Source organism: Hypomesus nipponensis, chromosome 5, assembly GCF_054491055.1.
Source record: "Hypomesus nipponensis isolate SF chromosome 5, ASM5449105v1, whole genome shotgun sequence".
Lineage (NCBI taxonomy): Eukaryota > Metazoa > Chordata > Actinopteri > Osmeriformes > Osmeridae > Hypomesus > Hypomesus nipponensis.
In genome coordinates, this window is record NC_140365.1 from 8,260,001 (window position 1) to 8,272,274 (window position 12,274).

The window sequence follows — 12,274 nt, forward strand, 5'->3', positions numbered from 1 at the left end:
GATGGCTTCCTCGCGAAACAGTACTGCAACCAGGACGAACCCTCTCGGGCACCTCCACCGCTTCCCCCCCCTCCTCCGCCAGCCCGCCTGGACAGCTACATCACCACCAGGAACCTGGAGAACAGCAGGGTCCATCATGGTCCAGAGGGCCAGCAAGGCCCCCAGGCCCAGCGACTGGCTCAGAGAGGCCAGACGGCTAATCCAGAGGCGGGCTGTCTCAGGTCTGACCTAGTCTACGCTTGGCAAGGCTCTGAACCCTACCACAGAGACCCATTGAACCCAGACAACATGGATAAGAGCTCTGAGCAGCAGAAGTCAGCCAACATCTTAAGCCGATCACCTCCTCGAGGCACAAGTCAGCCTGAGCACCCGAAACATAAACAACAGACCAGCGGCGGCGGCAGCCATTTTGAGGCCGATCGCAAGAGGGCGTTCGTGAACCACAGGTCGCTGTTGCAGGAGTCGGTTAGCCCGTGGCACGTGGCTCAGAACCTGATCAACAGCAGCATCCAACACAAGGGCCAGTTCTACTTTGTCACCGGTGTGTCGTCGGAGTCTGGTCTGAGGAACGTGTCTCCCTGTGTGTCTGAAGCAGGGAGCGGGGGCTCCACTGTGGTGGAAATCCACAGGCTGGTGGAGAAGGAGAAGGAGAGGGAACGTTCGCACAGCACCCCTGACAATAATCCGCTCAGGAACCCCCACCAGAGACACCCGACCAGTCCAGACAGCACCACTGATGAGCTGGAGCATCTCACTAACACACAGAGCCAAGACGAGGAGCACTCTGGTTCTCCAAACTCACTGGTCTCTCGTAGCTTCGATGCTTCAGAGCCCAGCCTTAAAAGCCAGGGTTGGGACAGAAGCAGGCACAACAGCAACCACCCCATCTTCTACTGTGGCCCAGAGGACAACGCCCCACCACAATCCACCCTCCCGAACCCCTCCCACATTCAGGAGATGGCCCCGCCCCCTGTAGCGGAGCAGCCCAATCAGCACACGAGAGAGGATCAGGGCAAGAAAGGGAGGAGACATGCGGCGGGAGATGTGGCGAGTGATAGGATCAACAAGGAAACCACTCCTCTCCTGTACCACCTGACTGGAGCAAGCAGGGTGGCCCTCAAGCCCAAAAAGGACAGCCAGGCATCTGTGACGGGTAGCGACAGACCACAGGGGGAGGTGCCAAAGGAGGAGAGAGGCGTGGTCGCCTCCAACCCCTGCAACACCCTGGACGACTCCTTCAAGAAGTACTACAAGGAGAAGCTGAAGGACGCCCAGCCCAAGGTCCTCAGGGAGACCTCTTTCAAAAGGAGGGACCTTCAGCTGTCCTGGCCCCACAGAATCAGACCGAGACCGGAGCTCAGGCCCACCGTGCTCCACTCCGACACCTCCCCACAGGACTCGGAAACGTCCGCAAACACCTTCCCCCCGCCTCTCGCCCACGCCGAGGGGACGGAGAAGGTGGCCGCGAGGGAGGAGGGGACAGAGCCGGAGAGGGAGAGCGCGAAGGAGGCCAAGAAGGAGAACGCGAGGCCCGTGAACGTGGCCCAGCCGCAGGTGGCTCGTATCGGAGGCAGGAAGCGCCTGACTCAGGAGCAGAAGAAGCTCTGCTACTCGGAACCGGAGAACCTCAACCAGCTCGGTGACGGCCCCTCCCACGCCGCCTGCCGCTCCCTGGGAAATGAGAGGGAGGGCCTTCTGTCAGGGCAGGAGGAGCACGGAGAGCAGGGATTGGTGGCGGCCAGGAGACAGATGTTTGAGACCAGAGGGAGGGCCCTATCAGCATCCAGCATTTCCAAGAGCACCCTGAAGCACCTCCAGCACACAGCCCTGGTGGCTTACATGGAGCGCAAGACAGGCCAAAAGGTGGCAGAGCCCCAGCAGCCAGCCCCCCAAGTCCCAACTGCCCCCAGCCAGAGGCACTCCACAGCGGGCAAGCCGTCCGACTGGTGCCCCAGGCCTCAGGATTCTGGGAGTAAATGCCCCAAGAAGACCCTCCACAGACCCCTCTCCGCAGGCCGCATCCTGGACTCCTCCTCCAGCTCCATCAGGTATGCACAGTTCAGCTCCGCCCAGTCCAGCTCTGGCCAATCAATTAGCCCCTCCCACCTGTCCAGTTGGAGAGACAAGCCCAGCCCACCTCAGGGCATGTCTGCCTCAGTGGAGAGTCTACTAGACCAGCCAGAAGCACCTGAGTTCTTCAGAAACAGATCCACCTCAATCCCACACATATTCCAGGTGAGAGAGACACAACAGCACAAGTCACTATAGGCAAAGTATCCTAATGTAAACAAATATCTGCACTGTGGTACAACACGTTTTCAATGTTTTCACATTTATCTTGAATTTGATCTTGATTTGTGTTTTTTGCTTGCAGAATCCAAACCGTGTGAATGATCCCTCACCGGTGAACTCTGTGGAGATCTCCAGGTATGTCGGTCCGACAGGGGAACAAAGGAAGTGAGCTCCTTCACACACTACTGCATACAAGTTTGACATGAGATTTACATCCAAGCTGTTTCTTACATTTCTCACATTGAAGCTGTTTCCATCCAGCCCTACTGTTTATGATGTCATCTATTTTTTTTTTAAAGCAAATCAAGCTTGTAAAAAAAACCAAGATAGACTCAGAGAGACATCTTTCATGAAACACATTCATTTGAAAATGCCCAGAGGAAGGAGAACACAATCTCATAGACAGTGCCACTGTACATACAGCACTCTGATGTGTGTGTGTGTGTTGTGCCATCAGCCTCCAGAGCACAGCAGAAGAGGAAGTGTTGTCGAGGCCAGGCCAGGTGCCGGCGGCCCCTCCAGCAGGTCAGAGGATCAGGGTGACGGCTCCGAGGGGCAAGTCCATGGAGGAGCTGGGGGTTTCCAAGATCACCAGGCCCTCCGTCCTCAGCCAGAGCTCCGAGCAGCTGGACCTCTACCAGGGCAGGCCCTCCGGACCAGGCCAGGAGAAGGCGCTCTCGAGAGGGGAAGCGGAACAGACCACGCAGCGACCGGAAAAGATCCATCATGGGAGAGAACACGCCCAGACCCACAGGAAGCCCCTCTTCAAGCAGCATTCTGCGCCGCAGTTCTGCAACGAGGAGGAACCTCTTTCAGTGACCAGAGGAACCAGGAACTCCAGCAGGTCCACCTCGCCCTCATCCAGTGCCTCCTCTCGGACCAGAGCCCACTCTGACTCTCCTAGATCGAGTGGCTCGGGCCCTGCTGTCTTAGCCGACATAGCGACCACAGGGCCTCCCAGCGAGGCTGCGGTCCCACCAACCTCAAGAGGCCAGGAGCCCAGTGAGAATGAGGTCAAGGCCTCTTCTCCTGTCCCGTCTAACTATCATCACCATCCTCGGGTGTCTTCTGAGAGCAATCCCTGCCCTAGGTAAGAGACAATATAACGATGAAAAGTTGTTTGTCGTGTGACTCTTTGACAGATTGTGCTTGGCTTAACAGACAGTAAAATGGGGCCATCGTTTGTTCGTGTACTATGTTTGATATCTGGGTTTCAATCCTAGCAGACGGAGGATGACCCCGTCTTTGACCACCGAGGGGAGAGAAGAGTCTGTGGACGAGCCCGGCGAGACTCCTCCCCCCGACACCAACCAGGAAGTGTCTCTAAGCTGCGGCGTCACCACAGACCCCTCTCTGTGGATCGTCCTGCCGGAGCCAGGGAGCTCCAGCACGGAGGACGAGGAGGCCCCTCCCCTGTCGGACAGAGCGGCGGAGGGAAAGTCCTCCCTCCCAGCCCCTGCAGAGCAGGGTAGCGAACCCCCTACGCCCTCCACCCTTCCAGCCCCTGACACGGACACCTGCCAGAGTGCGGAGGGAGAGGTAGAGGCCGAGGAAGAGGAGGAGCAACCCGGGGTTGACGCCAAGGAGGAGAGGGAAGAGGAGAGTCCTGAGGGCGAGATGGAAAACCCGGAGAAGACTCCGGCTGCGGAGGTGCCGAGGTGGGCGGATCTTGTGGAAGAAGTGGTCACCGCCGACCAATCGCTGGCCCAGGTTCTGTACCCGTTGGCCAATCGAAAGACGGCCTTGATGCTCATGGAGCAGTTGCTGTCGGAGGACACTCTTCTGATGGAGGAGCACTATAAGAAGAAGCAAGAGAAGAAAGAGGCAGGAGACAGGTGATCTATCTGCTCACCAGATACACTATACTGGCCCCTTAATGTGGTTCACCATTAGACCACGAAGTCTCAGTTACATTCCACTGGTTTTAGATTGGCCAGAGACAGGCAGTGCTGGTGCTCGATGACTCTCTTACATCACCACACGTTGGTTTGGGTTTCTTACAAGTAGTCCAGTTACAGTCCAGTTCAGTCGAAAATGATTTAAAGGATCACAGCTGGACAGGTTTTTACAGCTGTCAGCAGATACCAGTCATTCAGAGCACCAAATCATGGTGGGAAAGGCTAGATGGAGGATTGTTACAGATTGACCTGTTTGTTCTAACAAACACACGGTGTGTGGTCAGCTTCAGATGTTTTGTGAAGGGAAGTCCAGTTCCGTGTGAAAATGTATCTTTTTGATTTCAGCTCTGGAACAGTGGATGATGTTCAGCCGCCTCCTTCCTCCTCCCCCTCTCCCGACAAGACCTCCCAGCCTGAGCCTAAGGCTCAGGACCAGACTGACATCCCAGAGAAGAAGGTGAGCATCGCGCCATTTCTACCTCGTTGCACTGTTTGCTTGTCGCTGTGGATTAAAAACACCCGCGAAATGAACCAAATGTGAACGTCTGGTTTTACACACACACGCGTACATGCACACAAGCACTATCAAAACACCCTTCATCACCCCCTCCTCCCCCTGACAGCGTCAATTGATGGCTCGCATCAAGGAGCGCCTGCATGGTCTGGAGGAGGGCCGGGAGGCCCTGCAGCTGGAGCTGGAGGAGAACGGGCTGCGGGGCCGGACGGTCGAGGCCCTGGTGCAGGAGCGCTGTCAGCCCATGGAGATGGAGAGGTACACCCTCTTCATAGGGGACCTGGAGAAGGTGGTCAGCCTGCTGCTGTGCCTCTCCGCCAGGCTGGCCCGCGTCCAGAACGCCCTCAGCACCGTGGATCAACACACCGACGCTGAGGAGAAGGTACAGGGGAGAACGACTGGATGAATGGGTGATTCGGTCCAGTAATAACGTCTGCTGTTTCCTATAGGGGGAATTGTGGTAGGGTGGCATGCTGGCAAATAAAATGGCCGCTTTGGCATGTAGCGTGTCAGTGCTTTTAGGCTGTCATCCACATCACAGAGGTGTTTGCTCTGTACTGGCAAACACACTGTACTGGGTTTGAAAGTCGAAGGACAACTTGGCCTGAACCCTGGGCAATCTGAGCAATTGCTTCATATCAGTTGGAAGATATGTTGGGAATGGTGTGGGCTAATTTAGGTTGAGTAAATAAGAGGATGTTTGTTTTTGTTTACATTGGCAAAGTGTTGTAATGGTCATTTGATGTGGTTTTATTATTTTCTTAGTTTGATGGTCCATTCACATTAGAGTGGGTTAACTTGGCACCACTACCAAAGTAATTGTTTTTTTGGGGGGGTTAGTTTTATGGTGGTATGAAATATGTAGACCTTTCATCAAATTGATAGATGATTTCTTCGAAATTCAAGATGAGTGTCTTCCACGAAGAGCAGCAGTTTGAGCCTTGCTTTCTGCTGTTATCAGCTGTGGTATTTACAATGAGTCACCGAAACCACAGTGCAGTTTCGATGCGATTTGTATCTGCCCTGCCCTCTGTTGACAAAATAAAATATTGCACATCTTTCCTGTGTAATATGAGCACAATCTACGAGATCACATTTCACCATAACAACAGCTCACAACCAAATGACAAATGGAAAGCAAATGTACAAATATGGTCCCAAAAGTGAGATGTTTACAAATGTCATGCTAGGATGCAGGACAAAATTATGATTCATCATTTAGCAACCTTTGACCAAACGGAAGGGCCATGATTCCTGAGCTAGGACAATTGAAGTGCAGAGGTGCAGTGTTTTTGCAGTTTAACCGCATCGAAAGAAAATACTTCACCCCAAATGTAACTCTCCTTCTCATCTCTGTCTCTCTCTCACCTCTGCCAGCAATCTCTGGACAACCGTCACCGCCTGCTGTGCAAACAGAGGGACGACGCCAAAGACCTGAAGGACAACCTGGACCGGCGGGAGAACCTCGTTTCCTCCTTCCTGTCTCGCCAGCTGAGCTCGGAGCAGCTCCTGGACTACCGGCGCTTCGTCCAGACCAAGGCGTCGCTCCTCATCCGCCAGAAGGACCTGGAGGAGAGGCAGCGTCTGGGGGAGGAACAGCTGGAGGCTCTCCTCAACAGCCTGCCTCCATAAGGGGCTGCTGGAGCTCTGGAGGCCCCCCCTCTCTGCTGGAGCATCAGGGCCCCAGGACCAAGCCACACCGTCCTCGACTCAAGTAGCGTCTTGACCTCCCCGTACTCCATGTCAAGTCTGGGCTGCCTAGTCCCAAAGTTTGGTCCTCCATTTTCTGCTTCCCCTCACCTGTGAGGATCTTCTTACCCACAACCCCCTTCTCCCCCCGGCCCCTACTCTCTCTCAGCGCTCTGCCCCAGCCGTCCATCAACTTCCTGGCCTTTCGTTGAGCCCTGGTCAGCCTCCCTCGCCACAAATCTCCAGCACAATCACACGGATCTCTGGAGACAATAGATTCAGTCTGTTCTTATTGACTGTATATGTAGATTAGAAGGACTGTGTACGTGTGCCTTTTAAAGGGTGTTGACATGGATTGTTTTCAGTGTGGACATTTAATGTTAACCATTTTCCACTGGATTTTCTGTCCATGTTTTCCCTCATATAACATACCTTACCCTGCAACTCTGGAAACCCATATAAGCTTTAAGATTGTATTGTGGCCTAACGGTAGTTTTGCTCACCAACATGTATTTTATTCCCAGCTTGGTGAGGGAGACTAGCCAGAAAAGAGGGTGCTATGTATTCTGTTTATGTCATTCGAAATGGATTAAAACAAATGTTTTATTTTTGGACGCATTTTTTAAATGAAGGCACTACATAGAGACCAAAAAGGTGAATGAAAAAAAGCACTTTGATATTTAAACATGCACATGCATTTCTGTTTTATTTCCAGACTCAAATTTTTAACTCAAGGCCTTAATCAATCCAATGTACCCAATGTTCTTTTTTTCTATTGATCTGGTATGAGAAGTGGTACATAAGCACAATCAACAGTATGAATCATGTTTTCGTTTATTTCTTTGTTTTGGGGGCCTCATCATTACCTATTATGTCTAATGCTATTTAATTCTGACAAAGTTCTACATACAAAAGCAGCAAAGTTCTTAAAATGAGACTATTAAACGGAAACATTTCTATGACAGATTATATGTTCATCATATCCTTTCCATTTAAAAATCTACTTGAAATTAGGATTAAAATCAAGTACTTCACTGCAGGTGTCTTAATTCTATATTTGTTGTCTACCTCTTTTTAGCTATATCCTTTCTGAAGCCTTCATCAGTAGAGATGGTGAATCTAACTTTGAGAATAGAATTCCTGTCTTGGAAATCTCAACATTTCGCAGGAAAAGCCCTCATAAAATATTCTGCTGATTTGTTAATAATTCTGTATGTGGAACTGCAAACCTTCTTAACTTCAAAATATGTCTTTCCTTCGTAAGAACGATGTGGCATTATGTGATCTGTTTTCCGTTTTGCTATTATACACAGTTAAATGTATATTTTGTTATTCAGTCGAATCAAGAATTTGACCATTGTTGTTTATGCTGAAAAACTCCATTGAGAATGTGTGTTGTGTGGAAGGATCAGTATGTGAGAAAGGCAAGCCCTTTTCTGTTCTGTAATACTAACGGCTCCCTTTTGTCTGCTGTGGGTCATGTGGTGCTTGTTTGGGGTACAACAATCATTGTATTAATTTACAACTAACTGCTCACTTTGTTATTACATTACCATGGACTGGATGCGCTCATGTACTCAAATATTTTCACCAATCTTGTGGATTTGGATAAAAACCCCAGAATTGTGCAGACAGTGTGTACTATCAGCTCAACAAATGAGAGTGTCCTGCCATGAAATCTGACGTAAGATTTCATAATACATTTCGCTTCATTATACAAATCTCCAAACTCATAAATATTTAATGTTTGCTGTAAAACAGCTCACCCTAAACATTTCTCTGGAGATTTAGACCTCGTGTCCATTTCAGTTTGCTAAACAAATGTCTGTTTGTTTTGGCATTAGTTCTTAGAGCAGCATGTAAAGTTGGGAGCGTTGGACCCTTGATGCCTCAGAGACTGGCTGTTGTTCCTATGGCCTGGAGGAATTCCTAAGGCACACCAAACACCAATACACTGAGGCGGGTTATTACCAACAAAGGAGCACATTCCGGCTTTCATCATAATTTCCTGTTATGTATATGTATTGTGTCATTTATCACATCTTCTGTCAAAACCTGTTTGGTTGAGACAAATCACAGAACGGGGTTGTTTTGAAATGGAATTCGATTGTTTATTTAGTCGGGGTGGGAATTTGTGAATGGCATGCTGATATTGAGAGAACCAAGTGAAGAATGCCTGTTTTTGGTTTCAATCAATCCCAGGCTTGGGATACAGCAATATGGATGTTTCAAAATTTGAACTTCCTTTTACTATCTTACTGTATTGTAGCCCATGTGTCGTTTGTTGAGAGTGTGCTCAAGTGTTTTGCTCGGAGTTTTGAATTCCATGTCATATTGTGAATAAATTAAAGGTTCTTCACTTCCCGGTGTTCTAGCAGTGGCTTTTTCATAGTTTTGATCGAGCTTCTCTTAGAATACAACACGTTCTACACGGTCTCTGTTGGTACTCTTTCTCTCCTCATAATGAGTCCAATTTGTTTGTTTGTGACAACAAACACCGAAGATACAATTATATACTTGGCTTTCCTCAGCAGAATCCCTAGCTGACGAAAATATATCGCAACACGGCACCTGTAATGTTGACTTCAAACTGCATTACACCTTGAAGCTGATTCAAATGGTGGCCAGAGAGTGTATACTGCAGCCAAGAGGACAAATAACTAAACAGCAGCTAGACCACCCATTTTTTTGCAGGTTCCTGTTGTGAACCCGTATGGGCTACATTTCTTACGCTTCTTTTATCTTGTAAGTTAAGTGGAAGAGAATCGTCACACATAATTCGAATCTGAATGCTGGATATTTCCATATCCAGGCTAGCGTGTGCGGTTGTAGCACAGCAGATGCATGTTGCGTAATGACTGCTCCTCTGGTCAGTCGTGCATGGAACCATGTCCTCTTCGACTGCGTGGCCTACAGTAAAGCAGCAGCGCTGGGAACATTTACTTCAGCTCGAGGGGGTGAGAATGGCTCTGACGTAAAGCAATTTACCCCGCTAGCCAGATGACATCATGAGGGGGGCAGAGACACAGCTTGAGTAAGCCTGTTCTCTCCTCTCCTTGTCAGCCTGCAGGCCCAACGGGGACACTAGCACTATGAATCACCCTCACTCATATCAGCTGTTGGCAATGAGACACAGAAGCAACACATGATGGCATGTCTCTGAGGCGTTTAGGAGGCAAAAACATATATGAATGTGTAAGAAAATAGACATTACATTCTGTACATGTTTCACCATCAGCACAAACAGCCCAAACACAAAATCCTGTGCATAGGGTACAGCATTAGATTTATGGCTAAATGAACAGAGTAAGTGATGTATTTAAATTCACAGAAAGAAGACAACAATCAACACATACAGAGTTCATTTAATCATGATCATTTAGCAGTAAATATGGATATTCACACAGATTACAATAGTAAGTCACATAACCTAAGGCAGTGAGACATGGTCCCTTTGTCCATTTGAGGATTATTCTATACACCATATCCCAAATTCTAATCTTAGTACTTTAGTCCAGGGGCTCACACAATAGACAAACAAAGTGTACTCTTAATCTGATGTCGGATTTGTAGGAACACATTTAGTCTGAAATGGATTTGTTGAAAAAGTGGCATGACAAAGAGTAGAATAACACAGTACACTGGTGAAAATGTGTCATTGAGATTCAGTCAGTAAAATGCAATAAACTAGTAGCAATAAAGTGCTTGTAGAGGTTTTGTGTATTTTATACACACACACACACACACACACACACATATATATATATATATATATATATAAAGAGTAAGTACAATAAAGGTATAGCATTTATTGGAAAAAGAAAACACAAGAAAAATGGATAAGAAGAAGGATAAAAACACATGTATGTCACATAAAAAATCAACCTCCAATATTCCCTATCCGGAATGTAGACAACAAGAATATTCAATCATGTCACATCATGTCCATAAACGTTGGGCGTTTCAGCTACTGTGGTCTCTCCCACTCCCATCTGCATCTCAGAGTCATGTGAACATATCTGAGGCTCTGTGTTTGGCCGAGCTCTCCTCTCTCTCCTCCCGGGGGTCGTCTCCCAGCGAATACAACCCTGCCCTCTGCTTCTTCTTCTTGGTCCCTGGCACGTGGGGCTGGAAGAGGCGGCTGATGGTCTGCAGGCCCTTGGAGAGGTCCGGAAAGAGGTCCAACTCCTCCTTCTCCTGGGCCACCGTCTCCTCCTTGGGCTGCGGATTTGGCTGTGTAAGAATCTTCCGCACGCCGTCCGTTATCCCTCCGTGGAGGTAGCGGTACGCCTTCTTCCCACTGTTGTCCCGGACGTTCACGTCTGCCCCGTAGACGTTCACCAGCATGGCCATGACGAACTCCTGGTCGTGCAAGGCGGCGATGTGCAGGGGGGTGTAACCCCCGTGACTCTTGGCGTTGACGTCGACTTGGACGCCTTTCTCCTTTGATTTCTCCATGATGTTTGTCACCATGTCACTTTTGCCACACTTGGCCGCCCAGTGGAGGGCCGTGAAGCCAGACAGGAAGTCTCTTTTGTCCGCCAGCTGTGTGTCTCTCATGAGGAGCCCGTATACCTGGCTCCAGTGACCCGAGGCCGAGCCAACAAGCCACTGGTGCTCAGCCTGCTCCAGAGGCAAGGTGGAGGAGAACTTGGGCTCCTCTATGGGTTTGGAGCTCTTTGTTGCCCTCCGAAGCTGAGGAGATTCATGACTCTGGCTGTCAGCGGACGGCCTACGTTTGTACCTGTAGGTATCCGGCTCAGGGTCGGCTCTCAATGGAGGGTCGTCGTCCGTTTTCAGTTTTCGGACCTCAATCCGCGTTGCACTGGGAGGCGTCCTCAAAGGCAGGGCGTAAGGCTTGTTGTGCACGACAGTTGTCTTCTGAGCATAGACAGGGTGAACAGGCTGAACTACCTTTACATCCGCTGTCTGGTTTGGACTAAAATTTAAAGATCTTTTAGGTTTGAAATCAACACTTTGGACTCTCTCCCATGCAGACTCAATGGTAAAACGCTCCTCTGGTGGTGGATGAGTTTCACTGTCATTTGACGCACACTGGCTGAGACTTGAGATAGCAGCCTGTTGTGCAACTCGATCAGGAGCACAAAAGATGTTACTTTTTCCGTCTTGATAATGCTGAGTGCTATTCTCGCTCTCCTGAACAGGTGAGAGTATATCTTGGACGTCTTCATCTGCGTTGTTTATAGTATCATCCGCCTGTATCAGATGCTGATACTTTTTCCTAATGACAACATACTTGACCTCTTCAATTTCTTTCACTACCGCAACGTTGTTCACGAACCTTTTGAAAAGATCCCTGTACTGTTTTTTCTCTGCCTGGTCAGCGCAGTTCAAGGAATCTTTGAATTTACTCACTAACTCCGAATTTTTCAATTTTCCCCCTTCCTCTACAAGTACTTTCAAAATAGCCTCTTGAGTCACTTCCATTCTTAGCGCAGTAGATAAAAAAAAAATGCCTTTAAGAAAGCTGTATTTTAAGACGTGTAGCCTACCTGCTGACGTACCTTTGCTTGCGGTTTCCGGGAAAAAAAATTCATTGCACACGTGGAACACATTTGAATAATGTATTCAAAAATGGGATGTACGAGGTGTCTTGTCCACTGTAAATACTTAACAAAATGAAAAGAAATGACCACAAAATAAATAAGCAGGTTTGCTAATGCACACATATGAATATGTATTGATAAACAATGCAAAACTCACTAAACATTATCTCGTGTGTGTACACAGGCAAATTCACATCATCCTATATAACATCATCCCACATCAAAATATACAAATAAAAGACAGGAACTTTAAAGTTACTGTTTATGTTTTATTTAAAACAGAGCATACAAGCAATCTTTCATGTGTATTTATT

The 12,274-nt window shown here is 48.7% G+C and overlaps 2 protein-coding genes across 5 annotated transcripts in view; one reads left to right on the forward strand and one right to left on the reverse strand.

Annotated features, from left to right (window-relative positions):
• The window catches only part of shroom1 (shroom family member 1), a 21,901-nt gene extending 13,144 nt beyond the window's left edge, over positions 1 to 8,757 (forward strand). Inside the window, exons 2-9 of one of the 4 annotated variants that reach the window (XR_014755119.1) lie at positions 1 to 2,235; positions 2,375 to 2,457; positions 2,750 to 3,382; positions 3,516 to 4,127; positions 4,536 to 4,647; positions 4,814 to 5,086; positions 6,082 to 8,077; positions 8,238 to 8,757. The exon at positions 1 to 2,235 is cut by the window's left edge and continues 506 nt beyond it. Coding sequence is in view for 3 of the 4 variants with exons in the window: in XM_084697715.1 (XP_084553841.1) it covers positions 1 to 2,235; positions 2,375 to 2,457; positions 2,750 to 3,382; positions 3,516 to 4,127; positions 4,536 to 4,647; positions 4,814 to 5,086; positions 6,082 to 6,336 (4,203 nt within the window). In the remaining variant the exon portion in view is untranslated. Of the gene's footprint in view, positions 2,236 to 2,374; positions 2,458 to 2,749; positions 3,383 to 3,515; positions 4,128 to 4,535; positions 4,648 to 4,813; positions 5,087 to 6,081 lie in introns of all 4 variants that reach the window. The other 3 variants (XM_084697715.1, XM_084697716.1, XM_084697717.1) reach the window with 3 other exon arrangements.
• Positions 8,758 to 9,738: 981 nt separating this feature from the next.
• sowahaa (sosondowah ankyrin repeat domain family member Aa) lies at positions 9,739 to 11,908 on the reverse strand. The gene has a single exon (XM_084698497.1). The coding sequence runs from the start codon at positions 11,839 to 11,841 to the stop codon at positions 10,399 to 10,401; it is 1,443 nt and encodes a 480-aa protein (XP_084554623.1). The 5' UTR covers positions 11,842 to 11,908; the 3' UTR covers positions 9,739 to 10,398.
• Positions 11,909 to 12,274: the final 366 nt, after the last annotated feature.

Coding starts and splice junctions, on each gene's coding strand:
- sowahaa (XM_084698497.1), bottom strand. CDS start 11,841: ATGGAAGTGACTCAAGAGGCTATTTTGAAAGTACTTGTAGAGGAAGGG.